Below are 22,376 nucleotides of genomic sequence, written 5' to 3' on the forward strand. Positions count from 1 at the left end.
AATCAAAACCACAGGGAGAAATATTAAGTTCCATTTTTGACTTCCAACAACAGCAGTGCTGGGGGCCAGAACAAGAAGCAGGCAGAAAATTTCAACAAACCTTTTCATTAATGTTCTTCAAATTTAATGTTTGCACTTTGGCAGCCAAGTCATTCAGAGCACGTCTGTTGGCAGCATTCTTCCGATTGAAATCATCCTTCCTCGTTCTCATCAAGAGCTCCGTCTTACGACGGGTGCCAGCAGATGCACTGATAATACTGGGAAAGGTCACTGTGGAACGATTTACCATCCTCTCTGCCTGACACGACTGATCATAAGAGTTTCGTATACTGTCATAAGCCCCTGGTAAGAGAAAACAGTGTCACTCGTGGTTAATCATGCCATTTGCCAATAACATGAGAAAATGAAGTGCATAAGTGAGGGAGAGGAATGAAGGGAGTTAGGAGTACACTTCTGTGAATCCTTAAAAGTCGCAATGGGAATGTTCAAAACCATAGAAACTGTAAACTGAGCATGAGCGTGCATTTAATATTACATCCCTACAGTGTGGAAACAGGCCCTTCAGCCCAACCAGACCACACAGACCCTCCGAAGAGCAACCCACCCAGACCAATTTCCCCTCTGACTAATGCACCTAACACTATGGGCAATTTAGCGTGGCCAGTTCACCTGCCCCGCACATCTTTGGACTGTGGGAGGAAACCGGACACCCGGAGGAAGCCCACACAGACACGGGGAGAATGTGCAAACTCCACACAGACACTCACCCAAGGCTGGAATCGAATCTGGGACCCTAGTGCTGTGAGACAGCAGTGCTAACCAATTTAAAAGTAAGGAAGTTGTGAAAACTTGGACAGAATCACAATTTGGCTTGCATTTTCATTATGTTGGAAGGACTCTGCACCTTGGCCAAAATGGCAGTGGACTCCAAAACTTAAAGTTCATCAACTTCACGAACATCTTCCACCCTGACCTCAAGTTCACCGGGATCATCTCGGACACCTACCATCCCTTGCTGGACCTCTCCATCCCCATTTCCTGAGATTGACTCAACATGGATATCTACTTCAAACCCACCGACTCCCACAGCTACATGGACTACACCTCCTCCCTCCATACTTCCTGTAAAAATGCCATCCCTTATTCCCAATCCCTCCGCTGCATCTGCTCCCAGGAGGACCAACTCCACCATAGAACATCCCAGATGGTCTCCTTCTTCAAGGACCACAGTTTCCCCTCCCAAGTGGTCAACGATGCACTCCAGGACAACTCCTCCACTTCCCACACCTCCAATCACAAGGACAGAAACCACCCCCCCACACCCCGTCCTAAGCTTTCACCCCATTAACCTCCGAATATAATACATCGTCCTCCACCATTTCCATCACCTACAGACTCCCCCACCAGAGATATATTTCCCCCCACCCCCATCTGCATCTGCATTTCGCAGAGACCATTTCCTCCACAACTCCCGTGTTAGGTCCATGCCCCCCACCAACCCACCCTCCGCTCCTGGCACTTTCCCTTGCCACTGCAAGAGGTGTAAAACCTCCGCCCACACCTCCCTCCTCATCTCTATCCAAGGCCCCAAAGGATCCTTCCACATCGGGCAGAGATTTTTCTGCACCTCCACATACATCATCCACTGTGTCCATTGCTCTTGATGTGGTCTCCTCTACACTGAGGAGACAGGACGTCAACTTGGGGAACGTTTCAGAGAACATCTCTGAGACACACATACTAAACAGCAGCCCCCCCTCCGTGGCCGAACACATCAACTTCCCCTCCCACTCTGCCAAGGATATGCAAGTCCTGGCCCTCCTCCACCACCAGATTCTAGCCACCCGACGCCTGAAGAAAGAGCACCTCATCTTCTGCCTTGGGACCCTCCAACCACACGGGATTAATACTGACTTCACTAGTTTCCTCATCTCCCCTTCCCACACGTTATTCCAGATCCAACCTTCCAACTCAGTACAGCCCTCTTGAACTGTCCTACCTGTACATTTTCTTTCCCATCTATCTGCTCCACCCTCTGACCTATCACACATTTCCAGCTACCTTGCCCCCCCCCCCCCCGCCCCCGCCCCCCCCCCCCCCCCATTTATCACTCAGCCCTCTTGGGCCTCACCCATATTCCTGATGAAGAGCTTATGCCCAAAACATTGACTCTCCTGTTCCTCGGATGCTGCCTGACCTGCTGTGCTTTTCCAGCATCACACTTTTTGACTCTGATCTCCAGCATCTGTAGTCCTTACTTTTGACAAAACTTAAAGTCCTGTCTCCAAACCTAGCACGTGTTAGTATTGCTGGTGGGGAGGAATGGAGGCAGGAATTACTTCACACAGCCATTCTTCACATGAGCGTTTAAAAGTGCAGCTGCCTTCAAGCAGATTTAAATTGAGTCACATGAATGTCTTATACGTGACTTGTGGTCTTTAGGCATTTAAGGAAAAGCTCTAACCCTACCAAAGTTCTTTGGGTAACTAATGATCCTTTTTGGAGTGATGGAATACTCCTTTCAGAAATATTCAGTACCCCTTTCGAATTATTAAGATATGGATATGAATGTGCATAAAATGTGGATAGGATCTTTAGAACTATTCAGCTATTAAATCTCTGCCCTTTATATTTTGGGAAAAGAGAAACAATTTTCAGTTGATAAAAAAAACCAATGCCTGTAATTTCAAAAGGTTTTGCTGTCTTACCACTATAAGATTAGTGTTCATTGACTGCTTTCACAGCCTATCATAATCACAGAATTATTAGCAGCTCAGAAAGGCAATCAAGTGATTAGCTGTTTTCAATGGGTCAATACGAATACAAATTTCTACTTTTATAAGGGATTAAGTATTTAGAGAATTGTTTGTTTCTGATAAGCAATTAAGCACTTGAAGTCATTTAAATACATTAAATTGTCTTTTGTCAAGCCAGAAGGCACAATGGCTCAGTAGTTAGCACTGCTGTCTTCCAGCGCCAGGGATCTGGGTTTGATTCCACCCTCGGGCGACAGTCTACGTGGAGTTTGCACATTCTTCCCGTGTCTGCATGGGTTTCCTCCAGGTGCTCTGGTCTGCTCCCACAATCCAAAAGGATGTGTCAGTCAGGTACATTGGCCATGCTAAATTGCCCATAGTGTTAGATGCATTAGTCAGGGGTAAATTTAAGTTCGGGAAATGGTCTGGGTGGGTTACTCTTCAGAGGGTCGGTGTGGACTTGTTGGGCCAAATAACCTGTTTCCATATTGTAGGGGACCTAGTCTAAAAGAAAAGTGAGAGATTATCAATATTGTGAAGTTTATAATAGTTTCTTAAAACATGATACCAAAAGCTTCAGTAAGTATAAAGAAAGGAAGAAAATAGTGAAAGCAAATGTTCGCACTTTAGAGGATGAAAATGGTGAGGTAATAATGGGAAACTCAGAAATGGCAGAGGCACTAATCAAGTGGGAGATAATAATTTTTCCCCAAAAAACTGCAGTTACTACAGAGGAACTTGGTGAAATTACTACACCTAGGGAGGAGGTATTATGTAAACTAATGGGATTAAAGGCCTGATGGCCTGCAACCTAGAGTATTAAAAGACTTGGCAGCAGAGATAGTGGATGCATTAGTTCTGATTTTCCAAAATTCCCTGGATTCTGGAAAGCTACTGGTGGATTGGAAACATGTTAGTGTGACACCCTTATTCAAAAAAGGAGATGGGTAAAAGGTGGGAATCTATATGCCGGTTAGTTTGACTCCTGTAGAGGGGAAATTGGTGGCGTCAATCATAAAGGAGGAGATTACTAAACACTTAGAAAAACAAAACTCAATTTACCAGTGTCAGCCTGGTTTTACGAAGGGCAAGTCATGCTTAACCAACTTGCCAGAGTTTTTGGAGAATGTAACCAGTGAGGTGGATAGTGGGGATCCGGTGGATTTGGTATATCTGGACTTCCAGAAGGTGTTTGACAAGTTGCCACATAAAACACTGATCCAAAAGGCTAGACTCCTGGGAGATTAGGGTGGAGTATTGGCTTGGATTGAGGATTGGCTGACTGTCAGGACAAATGGGTCCATCTGTGAATGGCGAACTGTAACTAGGGGAGCTGCAGGGTTCACTTCTTGAACCTCAACTATTTACAGTCTATATCAATGATCTGCACCCTGGGACAGAGTGTAATTTGCAAAATTTGTGGATGATACTAAGATAGGTGGGAAAGCAGGCTGTGGTAAGGAGATAAAGAGTTTACAGATGGATATTGATAGGTGAAGAGAATGAGCTGGAATCTGGCAGACGGAGTTTAATGTGGATCAGTGCAAGGTGTTCAGTTGGGCCTGAGAAATAAAAGGGCAAATTATTATTTAAATGGAAAGCAGATTCAAAGTGGGTCAGTGCAGAGGGATCTGGGTGTCCTTATGCATGAATTGCAGAAAGTGGGTGTGAAGGTGCAGCATAGAGGAAGAAAGGCAAATGGAATCTTGGCATTGATTGCAAAAGGACTGGATTATAAAAGTAAAGAAGTGTTGTTACAATTATATAAGGCATTGGCGAGATCATGCCTGGAGTTTTGTATCCAATCTGAGTCTCCTTACTTGAGGAAGGATGTGATGGCACTGGAGGCAGTTCAGTGGTGATTCACCAGATTGATTCCAACGATGAAAGGTCTGTTGCACAAGGAGCGGTTAAATAGCTTATGCTTGTACTTGCTGGGGTTCAGAGGAATAAATCATAGAATCTCTACAGTGTGGAAACAGGCCATTTGGCCCATCAAGTCCACACTGACCCTCCAAAGAGCATCCCCCCCAGACCCACCCCCTCCCTGGAACCCTGCATTTCCCATGGCCAACTAACCTAGCCTGCACATCTTCGTACTGTGGGAGGAAACCCATGCAGACACAGGACGAATGTACAAATTTCACACAGTCACACAAGGGTGGAATCGAACCCGAATCCCTGACTGTTTGAAGCAGCAGTTGAACCACTGAGTAATCTTGCTGAGTGAGGGGAGATTTGATCATCTATATTTAGGTATATCAAATACGCTTAGGTAAATTTATTGCCACAGAGACTACTGTGGAGGTCAGGTCATTGAGCATATTTTAGACTGAGATAGATAGGTTCTTAAGTATCATGGGGATCAAGGGTAATGGAGAGAAAGCAGGAGAATGGAGTTGAGAAACATATCAGCCATGATTGAATGGCAGACCAGACTTGATGGGCTAAATGGCCTAATGTCTGCTCCGATGTCTTATGGTCTTATGGTCTAGGTACATAAATGGCTAAAGGGAATTAATAAGACGAATGTTGAACAGATGTTCCCCCTTTGCGGAACAGTCTCAGACAAGAGGTCAGAGACATAGGATGAGAGGAGATAGACTCAAAACTGAGATGAGAAACTATTTCTCACAGAAGGTTGTGAAAGACAGTAGAACTCACTGTCCCAGAGTGAAATGGGGGCAGAATCGATCAACAGATTCAAGAAAGAAATAAACACGTTTTTGATGAAAAGTGGGATCAAGGGCTATGGGAAGCAGGCAGGAGAGTGGAGTTGAGATCAGGATAAGATCAGCCATGATGATGTTAAATGGCCGAGCAGGCTCGAAGGGCTGAATTGTTTACTCCTGCTCCTAATTCCTGTGTTCCTATGTTCCTATTATTAGATCTCAGCATAGCTCCTGAGTCTACCCATAGTGGATACTGGAGTGGATTGTCTTGGATTGTGTTAAAATAAAGGGGAGTGGATAAGCAAGAATTGGCACTAAGGGCAATAAAAGGCCATGGGATGAGATGGGGTCATGGGTTGGGACAGTTTGTATTATGCTGGAGTGAGTGGTCTAAGGAGTGATAGAGGAGCATTGTTTGGCATGAGGAACAGTGGTGTTGGGTAGAGGGTGTAGGTTGGCATGGCATGTATGATGGGCCTCAGAGAGTAAAATGCATAATTGACCTGGAGGCTGTGAGGAACCATGAAGATGGGTAGGGTGCATAAATTGATAGGGAGCATGAACACTGGCACAGGCCAGTTGGGCCAACCGATCTAGTTCTGTGCTGTAACAACTATATAGTACCTTGCACACCTAAAACCCAAATGTTACAGATGACTGACATCAAAATACCACGCTCAAAATGGAGCTTCAGGAAAACTGGGTGGGTTGGGGAGTTTAGAGTGGTGCTGGAAAAGCACAGCAGGGTCAGGCAGCATCCGAGAAGCAGGAAAATCTATGTTTCAGGCAAAAGCCTGATGGAGGGTTTTCCAGCACCACTCTAATCTGGACTGTAATCTCAAGCATCTGCAGTAACCACTTCCATGTGCCAATGGTGTCGCAAGACAGAGAGATTCAGGAACAGAATTCCAGACACCAGGCCATTTTTTTCCCCCTTTGGTGGAAGGGTGGGGCACAGCCAATTATTCTGAAGAGGATGGAGCATTTCAATGAACATTTCTGTTGATGGAGAGTGAAGTGAGTATGGGGAATTGTCAGTCCAGTTCCTGGAAGGTATTATTTCAAATTGTTCTGTGCAGTTTTGTTTACACGTTAGGGAATAGTGAGAGTTTATTGGTGGGATTAGTTTGCTGATGAATAGCCTGTTAGAAATTTATCGGGAATATTCCTTCTGTGGCCTGTAGGTTCTGGATTGGGATAGAAACAAAGTGCTGGAGAAACTCAGCAGACTTGGCAATATCTGGGTAAGGACAATCAAAGTTAAAGTTTTGAGTCCATTATTTTGAAACAATTCCGAAGAAGAGTTACATTGGGCTTGAAATGTTGACCTTTTTCTTTCTCACAGATGCTGCCAGATCTGTCAAGTTTCTCCAGCACTTTGCTTTAATTTCAGATTTCCATAATTTCCACAATACTTTACTTTTATTTAAGTCCTCAAGTTGGATTTGAAGTTTTGGTTCTGAAACTGGGAACTATCAACTGGACTACTAGTCCACCATCTAGGAGTTATGAATATTAGATTAGATTAGATTAGATTTCCTACAGTATGGAAACAAGTCCACACCAGCCCTCTGAAGAGTAACCCACCCAGAGCTATTCCCCTACATTTACCCCTGACTAACTTACCTAACGCTACGGGCAATTTAGCATGGCCAACTCATCTAAACTGCTCATCTTTGGACTGTGGGAGGAAACTGGAGCACCCAGAGGAAACCCATGCAGACATGGGGAAAAAGTGCAAACTCCACACAGACAGTCACCCGAGGCTGGAATCGAATCTGGGTCCCTGGTGCTGTGAGGCAGCAGAGCTAACCAATACTGGCGCACTGTGCCACCCTAGTCTTACCCAATAAAAAGTATTTCAATCACAGTCCTGAAAACTCCACCTGTTATTTAGCATTTACAGCTGTCAGGATGTCTGGATTTTTAATCATGATAAAATGTTTCTCAATTTCCCTCCTGAACAGTCAAGCTGAAGTTTTAAGATTAAGCCATCCTTGCCCCCGTTTGTTTTGGACATCTCCCTTCAGATGAAATATTTTCTATCTACTAAGTCCTTTTCAGATCTCAATTAGTTCACCCCTTAGACCTGGGCTTGAACCTGCAGAGCTTCCTCTAGTAGGTTAGTGCTGCACCATATTTAACCATAAAGAGTCATTCAGCTAACCATAAGGCATGAACCAACACAGTTAAACTAGCCATGAATTCATGGGGAAGTGTACCAAGGAAATTGGAGTGCTTCAGTATGTCAAGCTGTCTGGATAACTCCTTGCTGGAAAGATTCAGAGCTTTTGCTTCACGTTCCAGGTTACTCAGTTCAACACTCGCGCCACTGTTCTGGTTTTGTACTGCAGTTAGAACGTCTTCAAGTCCATTCAAGATGTTTGTGGTCCCAGAAATTTGGTTCCTGAAGAAAAATTTTAAACATGGCTTTCAGTCTCACTGTAACAAAGGGTGGTTATTTCATCCAATTAATCCTGCTTTCCTGCCCACTCCTGATGCCCACGAATATCCCATCTAATCTATTTGCCATTCTGCTGCTCACTCCCAATATCCTTTAGTATATCAGTCTAATACTGATCAGTTCTCATACTTGTTAATATCCAAGCCTGTTAATTCTTACTTCCCATATATCCCATTCAGTTGAATCCCATTCTCCTATTACCTTTGATTATGATTTTAAAAACTATCCTTTGTTATTAGACTGCGTAGGGTATCATCACCCAGAAATTATTTGAATTTTGAATGTTCCTTACAGAATCTAACAAATGTTTTCTTATTGTTTTTGATTCATAATATCTGGATCTGTGAGCAAGAGTCATGTCACACCATGTACAGAATGAATCACTCACCGTAGGTCTCTTATCACATTCATGAGCTCTGCCACTGCCATAGCAGTTGCGTTTCGTGCATTTACAATCCTCTGAGCCTGCAGCAACTTCTCCTCCAGGCCACGGAAGTTACTTTCATAGAAACCACTGACTCCAGTTAGTCTAATCTCACTGGCTCGCTCCACCAGACTCCTTGTCTGAGCTGCTAAGTCCTGCACAATGCGATCCCAGTCTCCAAAACACTGGTGGCAAGGGTAGCAGTCTGGGAACTGTCCTGAGAATCCACGGGCACACTTGTCACAACGCACCCCAGATACCCCTTGACGGCACATGCAATGCCCGGTCACCCGATCACACTGGCTTGTAGCGACCCCTCGATGGTCACAATCACACACTGAGAAAACAGAAATCATAATTTAGTGAGAAAATCACTATCGAGCCTTTTGAATCATTGGGCAAGGGAGAAGAGACTCAGCACGCTGGTTCCACAATCCTGAGATCAAAGAATCACAGGATTGTTACACTGTAGAAGGCGGCCATTTGGTTCATTGTGTTTGCACTGACTCTCTAAGTGAGCATTATGACTTGGTGCCATTTGCTGCCCTTTTCCCCATAACTTTGCACATTGAATGATTATTTGAATTGAAACAATGTTCCCTGAAATGCCTCAATTGAGCATGTCTCCACCACACTTCAAGGTAGTGACTTCCACACTCAATCTGTGTTATAAAGGGATTTTTCACATCATTTTGCTTCTTTTGCAAAGAGCTATAAGTCTGTGTCCTTTTATTCTTGATCCCTTTATGAGTGGGAACAGATTTTCCTTATCTACTGTATCTAAGTTATTCAGTTTTGAAAATGTCTATCAAAAGTCTTCTCTTAGTCTTCGCTTCTCCAAACAAAACAGTTCTAATTTCTGCATACTATTCTCATCATTGAGGTTTCTTATTCATGGACCCATTCTCCTAAATCTGTACTCTCTCCAATGCATTCACATCCTTCCTGAAGTGTAGTACAAAGAACGATACAGCATACTAACTAGTGCCTTACACAAGTCAGCATCACCTCCCTGCTCTTGTGTTGAATGTCCCTATTAGTAAAGTCGAAGCTGCTTTATTACCTGCTCTCTCCATACGTCTTGCCACCATTAATGATTTTTATACTCATATCTCCAGGTATCTCGGTTTCTCCACAATTTTTAAATGAGTAGCCATACTTTTGTACTTTGTGTCCATGTTCTACCAAAATGTATGAGCTCACTCTTTTCCATCTGAAACATATCCACCTACTCCACCAACATGTGAGTGTCCATCAAAAGTTCTACACTCCTTCTCACAGTTTACAATTTTTCCAAGTTTTTGTATCATCTACAAGTTTATAGGAAAAGGAACACTGACCCCTGGGAAATCCACGTCAAACCTTTCTCTAATCCAAAAAATACCCATAAACCAATACTCTCTGTTTTCTTATCCCTCAACAAATTTTATATCCACATTGTGACCATCCTTTTTGCTCTATGATGGCTAATTTTGTTCCCAAGTGTATTGTGTGTCACTGTATCAAACACCTTTTGAACTCTGTGTACACCACATCAAGTATTATCTTCATCAACTAGTGTCCTACAGGACGGAAACAGACCTTTCAGTCCAACTCATCCACGCTGACCAGACATCTCAATCTGACCTCATCTCACTTGTCTCTAAACCCTTCCTATTCATATACCCATCCAGATGCCTTTTGAATGTTGTAATTATGTCAACCTCCACCACTTCCTCTGGCAGCTCATTCCATGTACACACCAGGATCTGCATGGAAGTAACCACTCAGGTCCTTCTGAAACCTATGCCTCTAGTTTTGAAATCCCCCACCCTAGGAAAAAGACCTTTGCTATTAACCCTATCCATGCCCCTTATGATTTTATAAACCTCTATAAAAGTCGTCTTTCAGCCTTCTATGCTCCAGGCAAAAAAGCCACAGCTTATTCAGCCTTTCCCTATAACTCAAACCCTCCAATCCCAGCAACAACCTTGTAAATCTTTTCTGCACCCTTTCAAATTTAACAACATCTTTCCTATAGAAGGGCAACCGGAATTGTATGTAGTATTCTGAAAGTGGCCTAACCAACGTCCTGTATAGCCACAACATGATGTCCCAACTCCAAGAGTCAATGTTCTGACCAATGAGGCTTCCCGATACAGTGAGAAAGAAAGCACCCATTTTTATAGCCTTCAAACACTCTGGGACAGAGACAGCATGGTAGGACTATAACCTAGTGTCATGTGACTTCTGACAAATGTACTAACCATGCCTTATATTCTCTTTCAAATTGTTTATATAAATGACAAACAAAAGTTGATCCAGTATCAAACCCCGCTGGTCATAGACTTCCAATCCGAAAAACAACCCTCCACCACCACCCTCTGTTTCCTATTGTTAAACTCTGCATGTCAAAGACCTCCAGTTTGAAAAACAACCCTCCACCACCACCCTGTCTCCTATTGTCAAGCCAATTTTGCATTCAGTTGGCAAGCTCATCCTGAATCCCATGTGATCTGATTTATGAATCAGTTACCATATGGAACCTTGTCAACGACTTTATTAAATTCATGTAAACAACATCTACCCTGTGCCCTCAGCAGTCTTTTTGATTACATCCTCAAAAAATTCATCAGGTTTGTTGACATTCACACATTTCCTTTGCAGTAAACCATGCTGACTATCCCTAATCGTCCTCGACTTTCCAAATGCATGTAAATTCTATTTTTCAGAATCACCTCCAACAACTTACCTACCATAATCATCATCATTGGCGGTCCCACTCAGATGAGGATGACTCCCTTCCACTCTCAGGGTGAGTCCATAGGTGGTTGCACAGACCAATGTGGCTACCACAGACTCTGTTACAATTGGGGCGGGTGGTGGTCATGGGAAGGGGTGGGTCAGGCATTAGTGTGGCAGCGCGGCTTTCGTTGTTTCACCTGGCTTCCATTTTGTCCTGACAGCAAGTCTCAACGGTGTTCCTCCTCCACTTTGGATGGTCTAGGGCCAGTGATTCCCAGGTGTCTGTGGGAATGCCGCACTTTGCCGGTGAGGCCTTGAGAATATCCTGGAGTGCTTCCTGCCATTTTGGAACTGGGAATACAGCATCTACTTGGGGAGTCCCATGTTAGTCATGCAGATGACATGCCCAGCCCATCGCGGCTGATCAAGGGGGAGGGGTCAGTGCCTCAGTGCTGGGGATGTTGACCTGGTCGAGGACGCTAGTGTTGGTGCATCTGTCTTCCCAGTGGATTTGCAGGATCTTGCACAGGCACCATTGGTGGTACTGCTCCAGCACCTCGAGGTCCCTGCTGTAGACAGTCCAGGTCTCAGAGCCATATAGAAGGGCGGGAACCCACCAAAGCTGTGTAACCCATGACCTTGGTGTCGGATCTGATGTTGTTGCTCTGAAACACCCTTTTACTCAGGCTAACGAAGGCTGCGCTAGCTCACTGGAGGTGATGCTGGATCTCTTCATCAATAGCTGACCAATAACATACCCATTGCCAATGTCAGGCTGACAGGTCTGTAGTTCCCATGCTTCTCCCTACAGCCTTTCTTAAATAAAGGCACAAAGTTAGCCACTCTCCAATTCTCTGGTGCTTCACCCATAGTTATAGATGATACAAATATTTCTGCTCGGGATCCCACAATTTCTTCCCTACCTTCCCTCAACATCCTGGGTAACCATTGATCAGGTCCTGGAGATTTATCCACCTTCATGTGTTCTAGTCCGAGGGAATGTTACTGAACAAAGAGACCTTGGAGTGCAGGTTCATAGCTCCTTGAAAGTGGAGTCGCAGGTAGATAGGATAGTGAAGAAGGTGTTTGGTATGCTTTTTTTTTATTGGTCAGAGTATTGAGTACAGGAGTTGGGAGGACATGTTGCATCTGTACAGGACATTGGTTAGGCCATTGTTGGAATATTGCATGCAATTCTGGTCTCCTTCCTAGCTGAAAGATGTTGTGAAACTTGAAAGGGTTCAGAAAGGATTTACAAGGATGTTGCCAGGATTGGAGGATTTGAGCTATAGGGAGAGGCTAAACAGGCTGGGGCTGTTTTCCCTGGAGTGTCGGAAGCTGAGGGTTGACCTTATAGAGATTTATAAAATTATGAGAGGCATGGATAGGATAAATAGACAAAGTCTTTTCCCTGTGGTGGGGGAGTCCAGAACTAGAGGGCATAGGTTTATGTGAGAGGGGAAAGATATTAAAGAGACCTGTGGGGCAACTTTTTCACATAGAGTGTGGTATGTGTATGGAATGAGCTCCCAGAGGAGGCTGGTACAATTGCAACATTTAAAAGTCATTTGGATGGGTATATGAATAGGAAGGGTTTGGAGGGATATGGGCTGGGTGCTGGCAGGTGGGATTAGATTGGGTTGGGATATCTGGTTGGCATGGACAGGTTGGACCGAAGGGTCTATTTCCATGCTGTACATCTCTATGACTCGATGACTCTATCTCCAGCACTTCCTTTTTTGCATTATGAACTGTTTTCAAAGCATCACTATTTATTTCCCCGAGTTCTCTACTTTCATTTTTTTTCTATACAGTAAAAACTAATGCAAAATATTAATTTCGTATCTGTCCTATCTCCTGTGGTTCCACACATAGCTGACCTTGTTGATCTTTAAGGAGCCCTATTCTCTTTCCAATTGCTGTTTTGGTCTTAATGTACTTGTAGAATCTCTTTGGATTATCCTTAACCGTATCTGCTATCACATCCTCTCTTTGCTCTTAAGAAGTTTTCACTCTTAAGAATGCCCCGACACTTTTTACACTCTTCAAGAGATTCATTTGAAACCAGTTGTCTATATCTAATATATATGATTCTTTCTTATTCTTGACTAGAACCTCAGTATCTTTATTTATCTATTGTCCCTACTCTTACCAGCTCTACCCTTCACTCTAACAGGAACATAATGCCTCTGAATTCTTGTTATCACATTTTGAAAGCCTCCCACTTGTCAGTCATCTGTGAACAGTCTACTCCAATCGACATTTGAAAGTTCTTGTCTCATACCATTAAAATTTGCCTTACTCTGTTTAAGGAATTAAACTTTATGGAAGTTTTATCCTTTTCCATAACTATTTTAACACTAATAGAATTCTGATTACTCATCCCAAAGTCTTCCCCTACTAACTTCAGTTACTTGTCCTGCCTTGTTTCCCAAGAGAAGGCTAAGCTTTGATCCATCTCTAGAATGTACATTTACATATTGATAAAGACAATTTTCTTGAACACATTCAACTAAATCTTCACCGTCCAAGCCTTTAACACTATGGCAGTCCCAGTCATTGTTTGGAAAATTAAAATCCCCAACTATTACAACTCAATTATTCTTACTTTCTTACTTACTCTTACTTATTACTCTCATTTTAAAGTGCAAGTAACGTTCTATCTACACTGTGTCCATCAAACATTCCCATGACAGGGACAGCACAGGGTTAGCTACAGAGTAAAGCTTTCTCTACTCTTTTAAAGTGAAAATAAAGCTTACTCTGCACTGTTCCCCCATTACCGTTTGTAAGTTCTTTCCTGCTTCTTTTATACTCCTCAAGGGCCTTGTTGGACCTCTGTTTCCTAAGCCTGACATATTGTTCCTCTTTCTTTTTAACTAAACTCATAACATCTTTCATCATCCAAGGTTCCGGAATCTTTTCATCGTCATCTTTCATCCTCACAGGAACATGCTGGTCTTGAACAGTGGTCAGCTGGCATTTAAAAGACTCCCACATGTCAGATGTGGATTTACCTTGAAACAGCTTCCCTCAATCCAATTTCTCCAGTTCTGCCTAATACTTATGTAATAGCCTTCTCCCAGTTTGCACTTTCACCCGAGGGCAAGTCTTATCCTTTTTCCACAACTATCTTAAAACTAACAGAATTGTGATCACTCTTCCCAAAATCCTCCCTCACTGAAGCTTCAATCACCTGGCCAAGCTCATTCGCCGATAAAGAAATCTAATATGGTCCTTTCCCTAGTTGGATTATCTAGATATTGTTTCAAGAATCCATCCTGGATGCACCTACAAATTCTGCCCCATCTAAGCCTTTGGCACTAAGGAAGCCCCAGTGAATATTGGGGAAATTAAAATCACCTACTATTATAACTGTTGAATTTCCATCTTTCCATGATCTGTTTACATATCTATTGGGAGGCCTGTGGTATAACTCCCATTATAGTGATTGCACCTTTCTTTTTTGAAAATACTACCTATATTGTCTTGCTGGATGAGCCCTCCAAGGTATCCTTTCTCAGTACAGCTGTGACATTCTCCGCAATCAGTAATGCTATCCCATCCAGCCCTTTCACATCCATCTCTATCACTGAATCATCTAAAAGTTGAGTTGCTAGACCTGCCTTTCTCTCAACCAGGTTTCTGTAATCATAGTCCCTAGTACTAATTCAGCCTCTAACGTGATCTGTCTTTATTACCTTGTATTAAAATAAATGCACTTCAGCCTGCTAGTCCTGCTATGTTCATTAATCCAGTCCTGCCTGTTCTTCGTGCTAGACTTGATTTAGCCCCTTTCTTCTCTACAGACACTCCACATGATGACCTACTACTCTGGTTCCCATCCTCTTGCCTCAGTAGTTTAAAGCCTCCCTCGTGGCAATAGCAAATCTCCCTGCAAGGATATTAGTGCCCCTCTAGTTTAGGTACAACTTGATTGTGAGATCAAGACTTGAGTCTTCAGCTGACACCATTTTAACTGTCTACAATTTCCGAATTGTAGCCCGTGCCCCGTGAGTGAAGAGAACATTCTCTGTAGAGGGAAAGAAAAGAAACATCTGCTCACCTCGACACTGCACATTGGGATTGCCCCAATAATTCTCCTGGCAGTCTGTGCAAAACTGACCCCCAAATCCAGGGCGGCAATGACACTGGCCAGTGAACTGCAAAGAAAAAAACACAAAATCAACCTCAGAAGCTAATCCACTACGCTTTGAAATATTTCATCCCGTTTCTCAGATATCCTGTGCTGTATATGACAATTTCAGACATATTCTTATCTTTCTTCTGTTATGAAGGTGTAGAGGTCCTGTACCTTTAAGAGAACTGAAAACCAACAAGGTCTGTTGGACACAGCACAAAGTGTTCTGAACAAGGTAACAATAGAATACTTGGTCAAAACAGTTAGCAGCAGCTGGGTTGCCATAAGAACAAAAACAAATTCAATTTTGGCCAGTTTAAATTATGCCCAAGATACCAGAATCCAAACAAATTTGAATTTAGTATTTTGGTAATATTAAAACTAATGAAATGATCCAATGTTTTGGGGTATAAAACGGGACATTTTGAACATCTAGAGAGAGAACTGCCAAAAGACTAACCCAAAACATTAATATTAATTTTTACTTCAAATACTGACCTCTGGGATAGTTCTTTGCCTCTCGAATTTTAATAGATTACAACATGGGGTGAATCATTTGTGTTGCTGGTGTAAATTAGCACAGGGGTTTACCCCGTGTTGTAACACTTCCCACTTTTTCTTTTGCTCTTCGGCTGGTCCTCTACAGATGATGGGAGGTAGACGGCGCCACAAACCTCTCCCTATCCAGCTTTATGGGAAATTCTGGGAATTAGTCACTGGACTCATCTGAGCATCTCCAAACTTCTTTGATTCTCTCATTTTCACTTGTACATCCTCCGGTAATGCATGTGATCAGAATTGGGACAGGACTTGCAGTTACATGTAATGTGGGAGATATTGTGATAGAACACGTTTCAGCTAAACACTTGCTGCTGGTCAGGAGCACAGGTCATAAATTTGGGCATGCACAGAACAATGTATATTGGCTATTTTTTCATCACTGAGTCAAAATTCTGAGGAATTTAACATCACTGAAGAACCCTTTCACCACACAGTCCACAGTAAATGCATGCTCAGCATCACCACCACAACAGCAATAAGGGATGAACAAATCAGCTTTTGGACTTGCCTGTGATGTCCACATCTAGAGCAGAAAGACCAGAAAATTTGTCCTCAGTGGTCCAGATTGAAAAATAAATGTTGACCATGTCATTATAGAGCTCCTCAGCTAAAATATACATGTATATCCACTCTGATCTATAGACAGGATTTAGCATCACATCGGAAAGATGACACCTTTATCCATGTAATGTTCTTTAGTACTGAACTCAAGTATTGGTCTGAATAATCTGCATAAGTGGGCTTGAAAAATTGCAAGAACTTTTATATAGCTCCTTTCTTGGCTGTAGGACTGCCAAAATACTTTACAGCAATCCAGCACTTCTAAAATAAAATTACTGTTGTAATGTCAGAAACATGGGAACTAAGTTTGCTCGCTAAGCTGGAAGGTTCGTTTTCAGACGTTCCGTCACCATACCAGGTAACATCCTCAGTGAGTCTCTGACTGAAGTACCGGTGGTGTAGCCTGCTTTCTATTTATATGTTTGAGTTTCCTAGGGTAAGTGATGTCATTTCCCATGGTGATGTCATTTCCTGTTCTTTTTCTCCAGGGGTGGTAAATGGGATCCAATTTACTTGGCGAACTTGGATGGGCTTGGGGGGGGGCAGGCGGGGGTGGTGGTGTTGGACAAGGTTGGGTGGGTGGGCAGGGGGTGGGTGGTATTAAATGGGGTTGGAGGGTGGACGGGGGCAAATGAGGGTGGGGGCTATCATGCAATGTGTTGCTGCCTAGTCTCCTGAACAGGGAGCAGACTTAATAGAAACTTCTGAGCCCCAGAGGAAAGGCATTGAATCAATGAACAGAATAATCAATTATCCGAACGAAATAGTATCCACCCATCTCGTTCGGATAATCAAGATTCTTCTGTAGGGTGATGAAACGCCTGAAAATGAACCTTCCAGCTCAGTGAGCAAACCTAAATTCAGAACCTCAACTTGAGCTACAAATCTTCTCAAAACTCACAAACATGGGAACTAATTTGATCTGGTAAGATCTTACAGGCAGCTGTGTGATAATTTGTTTGTGTGATGTTGACATCGGGATAAATATTGCCCATACACAAGTGATAACTCTCCTGATCTTCAGAATCTTTTAAATCCATCCTAGAAGCTAGAAAGATTCTCAGTTTAAATTCTGAATTGAACAGCTTCTCAGACACTGCAACATTCTCTTAGAGGCAAAAATAGAGATTGCTGAAAGTTCAGCAGGTGTGGCAACTGAGGAGGTTCTCGGGAAGGGTCAGTTGACCCAGAACGTTAACTCTGATTTCTCTCCACAGATGCTGCCAGACCTGCTGAGCTTTTCCAGCAATTTCTGTTTTTGTCTCTGATTTACAGTATCCACAGTTCTTTCAGTTTTTTTTAAACATTCTCTCAGTACTGCACTTGGTGTATCACTCTGAATTCTTTGTGCTCAAGTGGAAAGAGATGCAGGTCAACCTTCTGACTGAACCAAAAACTCCTGACTCAGGGCAGTCCTGTGGTATTGACCTGAATGGAATAATCCCAGAATGGAGAGGATATGGAGTGGAATTTAGACGAGAATGGACCTTTTCATCAAAAGGAAGAAGTCAGCTTACGTAAGGTGGAGGAAGCAAGAGTCGAGCACAACTTTAGAGGATTACAGGCTTGCTAGAAAGGAGCTCAGAAATGGACTGAGGAGAGCCAGGAGGGGGCATGAGAAAGGCTTGGCAGGAAGGATTAGGGAGAACCCAAAGGCATTTTACTCATACATGAGGAATAAGAGAATGATCAGGGAGAAGGTAGGGCCAATCAGGGAGAGTGGAGAGAACTTGTGCGTGGAGCCTGAGCGGATAGGGGGAGCCCTAAATCAGTTTCTTGCTTCGGTTTTCACTAAGGAAAGGGACCTTGTTGTGAATGAGAACTTTGAGGTGCCGGGAAATAAGCTTGAACAGATCAAGATTAATGAAGTTGACGTGCTGGAAATTTTGGCAAACATTAAGATTGATTGGTCCCCAGGGCCAGACCAGATTTATCTTAGGTTGCTTCGGGAAGTGAGAAAGGAGGTTGCTAAGCTGCTGGTGAAGATCTTTGCCTCCTCACTCTCCACAGGAATTGTACCGGAGGATTGGAGGGAGGAGAATGTTGTTCTTCTTTTCATGAAGGGGAGCAGGGAAATCCCTGGCAATTACAGACCAGTCAGTCTTATGTCTGTGGTCAGCAAGGTTTTGGAAAGATTTCTGAGGGATAGGATTTATGACTATTTGAAAAAGCATAGAGTGATTATAGACAATAGACAATAGGTGCAGGAGTAGGCAATTTGGCCCTTCGAGCCAGAACCACCATTCATTATGATCATGGCTGATCATCCACAATCAATATCCTGTTCCAGCCTTATCCCCATAACCCTTGATTCCACTATCTTTAAGAGCTCTACCCATCACTTTCTTGAAGGTATCCAGAGACTTGGCCTCCACTGCCTTCTGGGGCAGAGCATTCCATGTATCCACCACTCTCTCTGGGTGAAGATGTTTTTCATCAACTCTGTTCTAAATGGCGTACCCCTAATCTTTAAACTATCTTTAAATTTTAAAGGCAATCAGCATGGCTTTGTGAGGGGCAGGTCATGTCTCAGAAATCTTATTGAGTTCTTTGAGGAGTTGATAAGACAGGTCAACGACAGTTGAGCAGTGGATGCGGTGTATATGGACTTCAGCAAGGCATTTGATAAGGTTCCCCGTGGTAGGCTCTTTCATAAAGTCAGGAAGTATGGGATACAGGGAGATTTGGCTATCTGGATTCAGAATTGGAGACAGAAGGCAGAGAGTGGTTGTAAATGGAAAGTATTCTGCCTGGAGGTCAGTGTTGAGTGGGGTCCTGTAGGGCTCTGTTCTTGGGCCTCTGCTCTTTGTCATTTTTATAAATGAGTTGGATGAGGGGGTTGAGGGGAGGGTTAGTAAATTTGCCGATGACACAAAGGTTAGAGGTGTCGTCGATAGTATAGAGGGCTACTGCAGGCTGCAACGCAACATAGACAGGATGCAGAGCTGGGCTAAGGGATGGCAGATGGAGTTCAACCTGGATAAATGCAAAGTGATACATTTTGGAAGATTGAACTTGAATGCTGAATATAAGATTAAAGACAGGATTCTTGGCAGTGTGGAGGAACAGTGGGATCTTGGTGTTACAGATCCCTCAAAGTTGCCACCCAAGTGGATAGGGTTGTTAAGAAAGCATGTGGTGTTTTGGCTTTCATTAACAGGGGGATCAAATTTAAGAGCCACAAAGTTTTGCTTCAGCTCTACAAGTCCCTGGTGAGACCACACTTGGAATATTGTGTCCAGTTCTGGTAGCCCTACTATAGGAAAGATACGGAAGCTTTGGAGAGGGTGCAAAAGAGGTTTACCAGGATGCTGCTTGGACTGGAGGGCTTGTCTTACAAGACGGGTTGACTAAGCTTGGACTTTTCTCTCTGGAGTGAAAGAGGAAGAGAGGTGACCTAATTGAGGTATACAAGAAAATAAGAGGCATGGATAGAGTCGATAGCCAGAGACTTTTCCCTGGGCAGAATTGACTGCCACAAGGGGTCATAGTTTTAAGGTGTTAGGAGGAAGGTATAGAGGAGATGTCAGAGGTAGGTTCTTTACGCAGAGAGTTGTGAATGCATGGAATGTGTTGCCAGCGGTGGTGACAGAAGCAGAGTCATTGGGGACATTTAAGCGACTGCTGGACATGCACATGGAGAGCAGGGAGTTGAGGGGTGCGTAGGTTAGGTTATTTTATTTTAGATTAGGAATAATCCTTGGTACAACATGGTGGGCTGAAGGGCCTGTTTTCTGCTGTACTTTTCTATGTTCTATGTTGTATATTGCTCAGATACAAGTCTATCAGTTGAGTGTTGTCCAGTCTGAATTTACATTTTGTGGCAACTATGCTTTCACCTGACTCACCTCATTACATTTGGACGTGAAGGAGTTGATACTGGTACATCTACAGGGCACACAGCCTGACCCACTGTCCAGATTCCAGTAGTTTAGAGCACAGCGATTACAGTTCTGGCCAATCACATTAGGCAGACAGGAGCATTGGCCTGTGCTTCGATCACATGCACACTCATCCTTTGATGGGCACTGATCAGGCCTGGTACCCAGATGATTACAGGTACATTCTGTGCCAAGCAACAAAAAGCATTACTTAGTAAAAGCAATGGAGTAAAAGGCTATCAATTATCTCATTTTTACTCAATTTAAAACGTTAATTTTACAATTTGTCGCATGTTACAAATATATTGGTCCCGAACCTGAATAGAATGAGACACCTCAGAACATTTCCAGGAAGTTAGGAACAGAAAAGAAATTGCTGGAGAAACTCAGCTGGTCTGGAGGCATCTGGCAGCAATAAGATTTAAGGATTGAAGAAGAAACAGAAATGGTGGAGCAGGAAATAGGCTGATTTAGACTCAAGTCAGGTTCAGATAGAAAATCAAAGAGAGGGAAAGAAAAATTTACTTAAGAAACAGGAGAAAAGTAGAGTGACACTGCAGGAGCATGAGTTGTATTGTCAAGTTCGAGCCCTAACTTTCTGCGATGATGGGTAAAGTTTGTCCAGCTGCCATAGTCTTCCCTGATTAGATGGTTGCTTTCTCAATAGAATAGTGGTTTAAGCTGAGGGTCACCACACCCCAAACGAGGAGAAAGGTTGAGAGTTCTTCACAGTAACCTGAGTTGTCAATATATAAACACTGCAATTTCTTGGAATTCACAGGAAAGTTTTCATAGATTTCATACAATCCCTACAGTGTGGAAACAGGCCCTTCGGCCCATCATGTCCACACCGACTCTCCAAAGAGTATCCCACCCAGACCCATTCCCCTATTACTCTACATTTATCCCTGACTAATGTACCAACACCCCGAAACAATATGGGCGATGATGACAAGTTCCCATTTTCATAAGGGTAACAGCGGAATGGCACAAATTGTCAAGGAATTTGTGGTCATTCTTGAGTTATAAATCTAACATTGTTGCCATAATTTGCTGGATGATGACCTGGTTTGGTCATAGAAGACAGAAGATAGTGGTGGAAGGGTGTTTTTCAGAGTGGAGACCAGTAACTAGTGGTGTTCTGCAGCAATTAATTTTAGTTCCTCTGTTATTTGTAGTTCAGTCCGTTCTACTATAATGCAGTAGTTCTGTCCTCGTGCAATCCCATGTTAGAAGAAAATCATGTAACAGCAGCAAACTAATGGGACTGGAATCGCATTATAACCCATACATGCTTTAAAACTTCATGCTTTAGAAACAGTGTCCCCAATTCATCAGTCATGTTGTAGTGAATTCATGTTAAAGAAATGCATGTTATAGCAGAACAGCCTGTATATATAAACGATCTGGAGAAAATGTGAGTGGTCTGATTAGTATGTTTACAGATGACACGAAGATCGGTGGAGTTGATGGTACTGCTGATGATTGTGAAAGGATACAACAGGATATAGATAGATTGGCAACTTGGGCACAGGAAATAGCACATGGGAGTTTAATCCAGATAAATGTGAAGTGATGCATTTTGGAAGATCAACTTTAGCTGTGAATTATACTGTAAATGGCAGAACACCTAGGACCATGAATATACAGATGGATCTGGGCTTGCAGGTGCACAGTTCCCTAAAAGCAGCAACACAGGTGGCCAAGGTGATTAAGAAGTAGACAAGCAGGAGGCTGGAAGAACACAGCAAGCCAGGCAGCATTAGGAGGGGAAGAGGTCAATGTTTCAGGTTTAACCCTTCTTCAGGACTCGTGGGTGGGTGTATGGGGAACTGCAGAAAAAGGGGGTAGCGGGGCAGAGTGGTGAGGTGAGGATAGGTGAAGACAGGTAGAGGGTGCGATCTGGTTGGTCAATGGGAGGAATGAATCTGGTTGGTGGCAGGGATGGGGAGGGGCTGGGAAGGGGGTCGAGGGATGGGAAGGGAGGTTATTTGAAATTGGAGAACTCAATGTTGAGTCCTCCAGGCTGTAGGCTGCCCAGGTGGAAGATGAGGCGTCGTTCCTCCAATTTACGCTGTGGTTCATTGTGGCGATGGAGGAGGCCAAGGATGGTCCTGTCGGAGAGGGAGTGGGAAGGGGAATTGAAATGGGCGGTGACTGGAAGGTCTGGTTGGCCCCTGTGGGCCCGGCTG

At 43.4% G+C, this 22,376-nt stretch overlaps 1 protein-coding gene across 2 annotated transcripts in view; it reads right to left on the bottom strand.

The window, feature by feature from the left end:
* The window catches only part of lamb2 (laminin, beta 2 (laminin S)), a 212,105-nt gene that overhangs the window by 22,257 nt on the left and 167,472 nt on the right, over nt 1-22,376 (bottom strand). For both annotated transcript variants that reach the window (XM_072581737.1, XM_072581738.1), the window contains 5 exons: nt 20,152-20,369; nt 15,107-15,203; nt 8,281-8,653; nt 7,651-7,835; nt 101-342 (listed from right to left, as the gene is read on the bottom strand). In XM_072581737.1, coding sequence (XP_072437838.1) covers nt 101-342; nt 7,651-7,835; nt 8,281-8,653; nt 15,107-15,203; nt 20,152-20,369 — 1,115 coding nt within the window. The remainder of the gene's footprint in view (nt 1-100; nt 343-7,650; nt 7,836-8,280; nt 8,654-15,106; nt 15,204-20,151; nt 20,370-22,376) is intronic.

The sequence above is a fragment of the Chiloscyllium punctatum genome, chromosome 12, assembly GCF_047496795.1.
Source record: "Chiloscyllium punctatum isolate Juve2018m chromosome 12, sChiPun1.3, whole genome shotgun sequence".
In the NCBI taxonomy this organism is placed as follows: domain Eukaryota; kingdom Metazoa; phylum Chordata; class Chondrichthyes; order Orectolobiformes; family Hemiscylliidae; genus Chiloscyllium; species Chiloscyllium punctatum.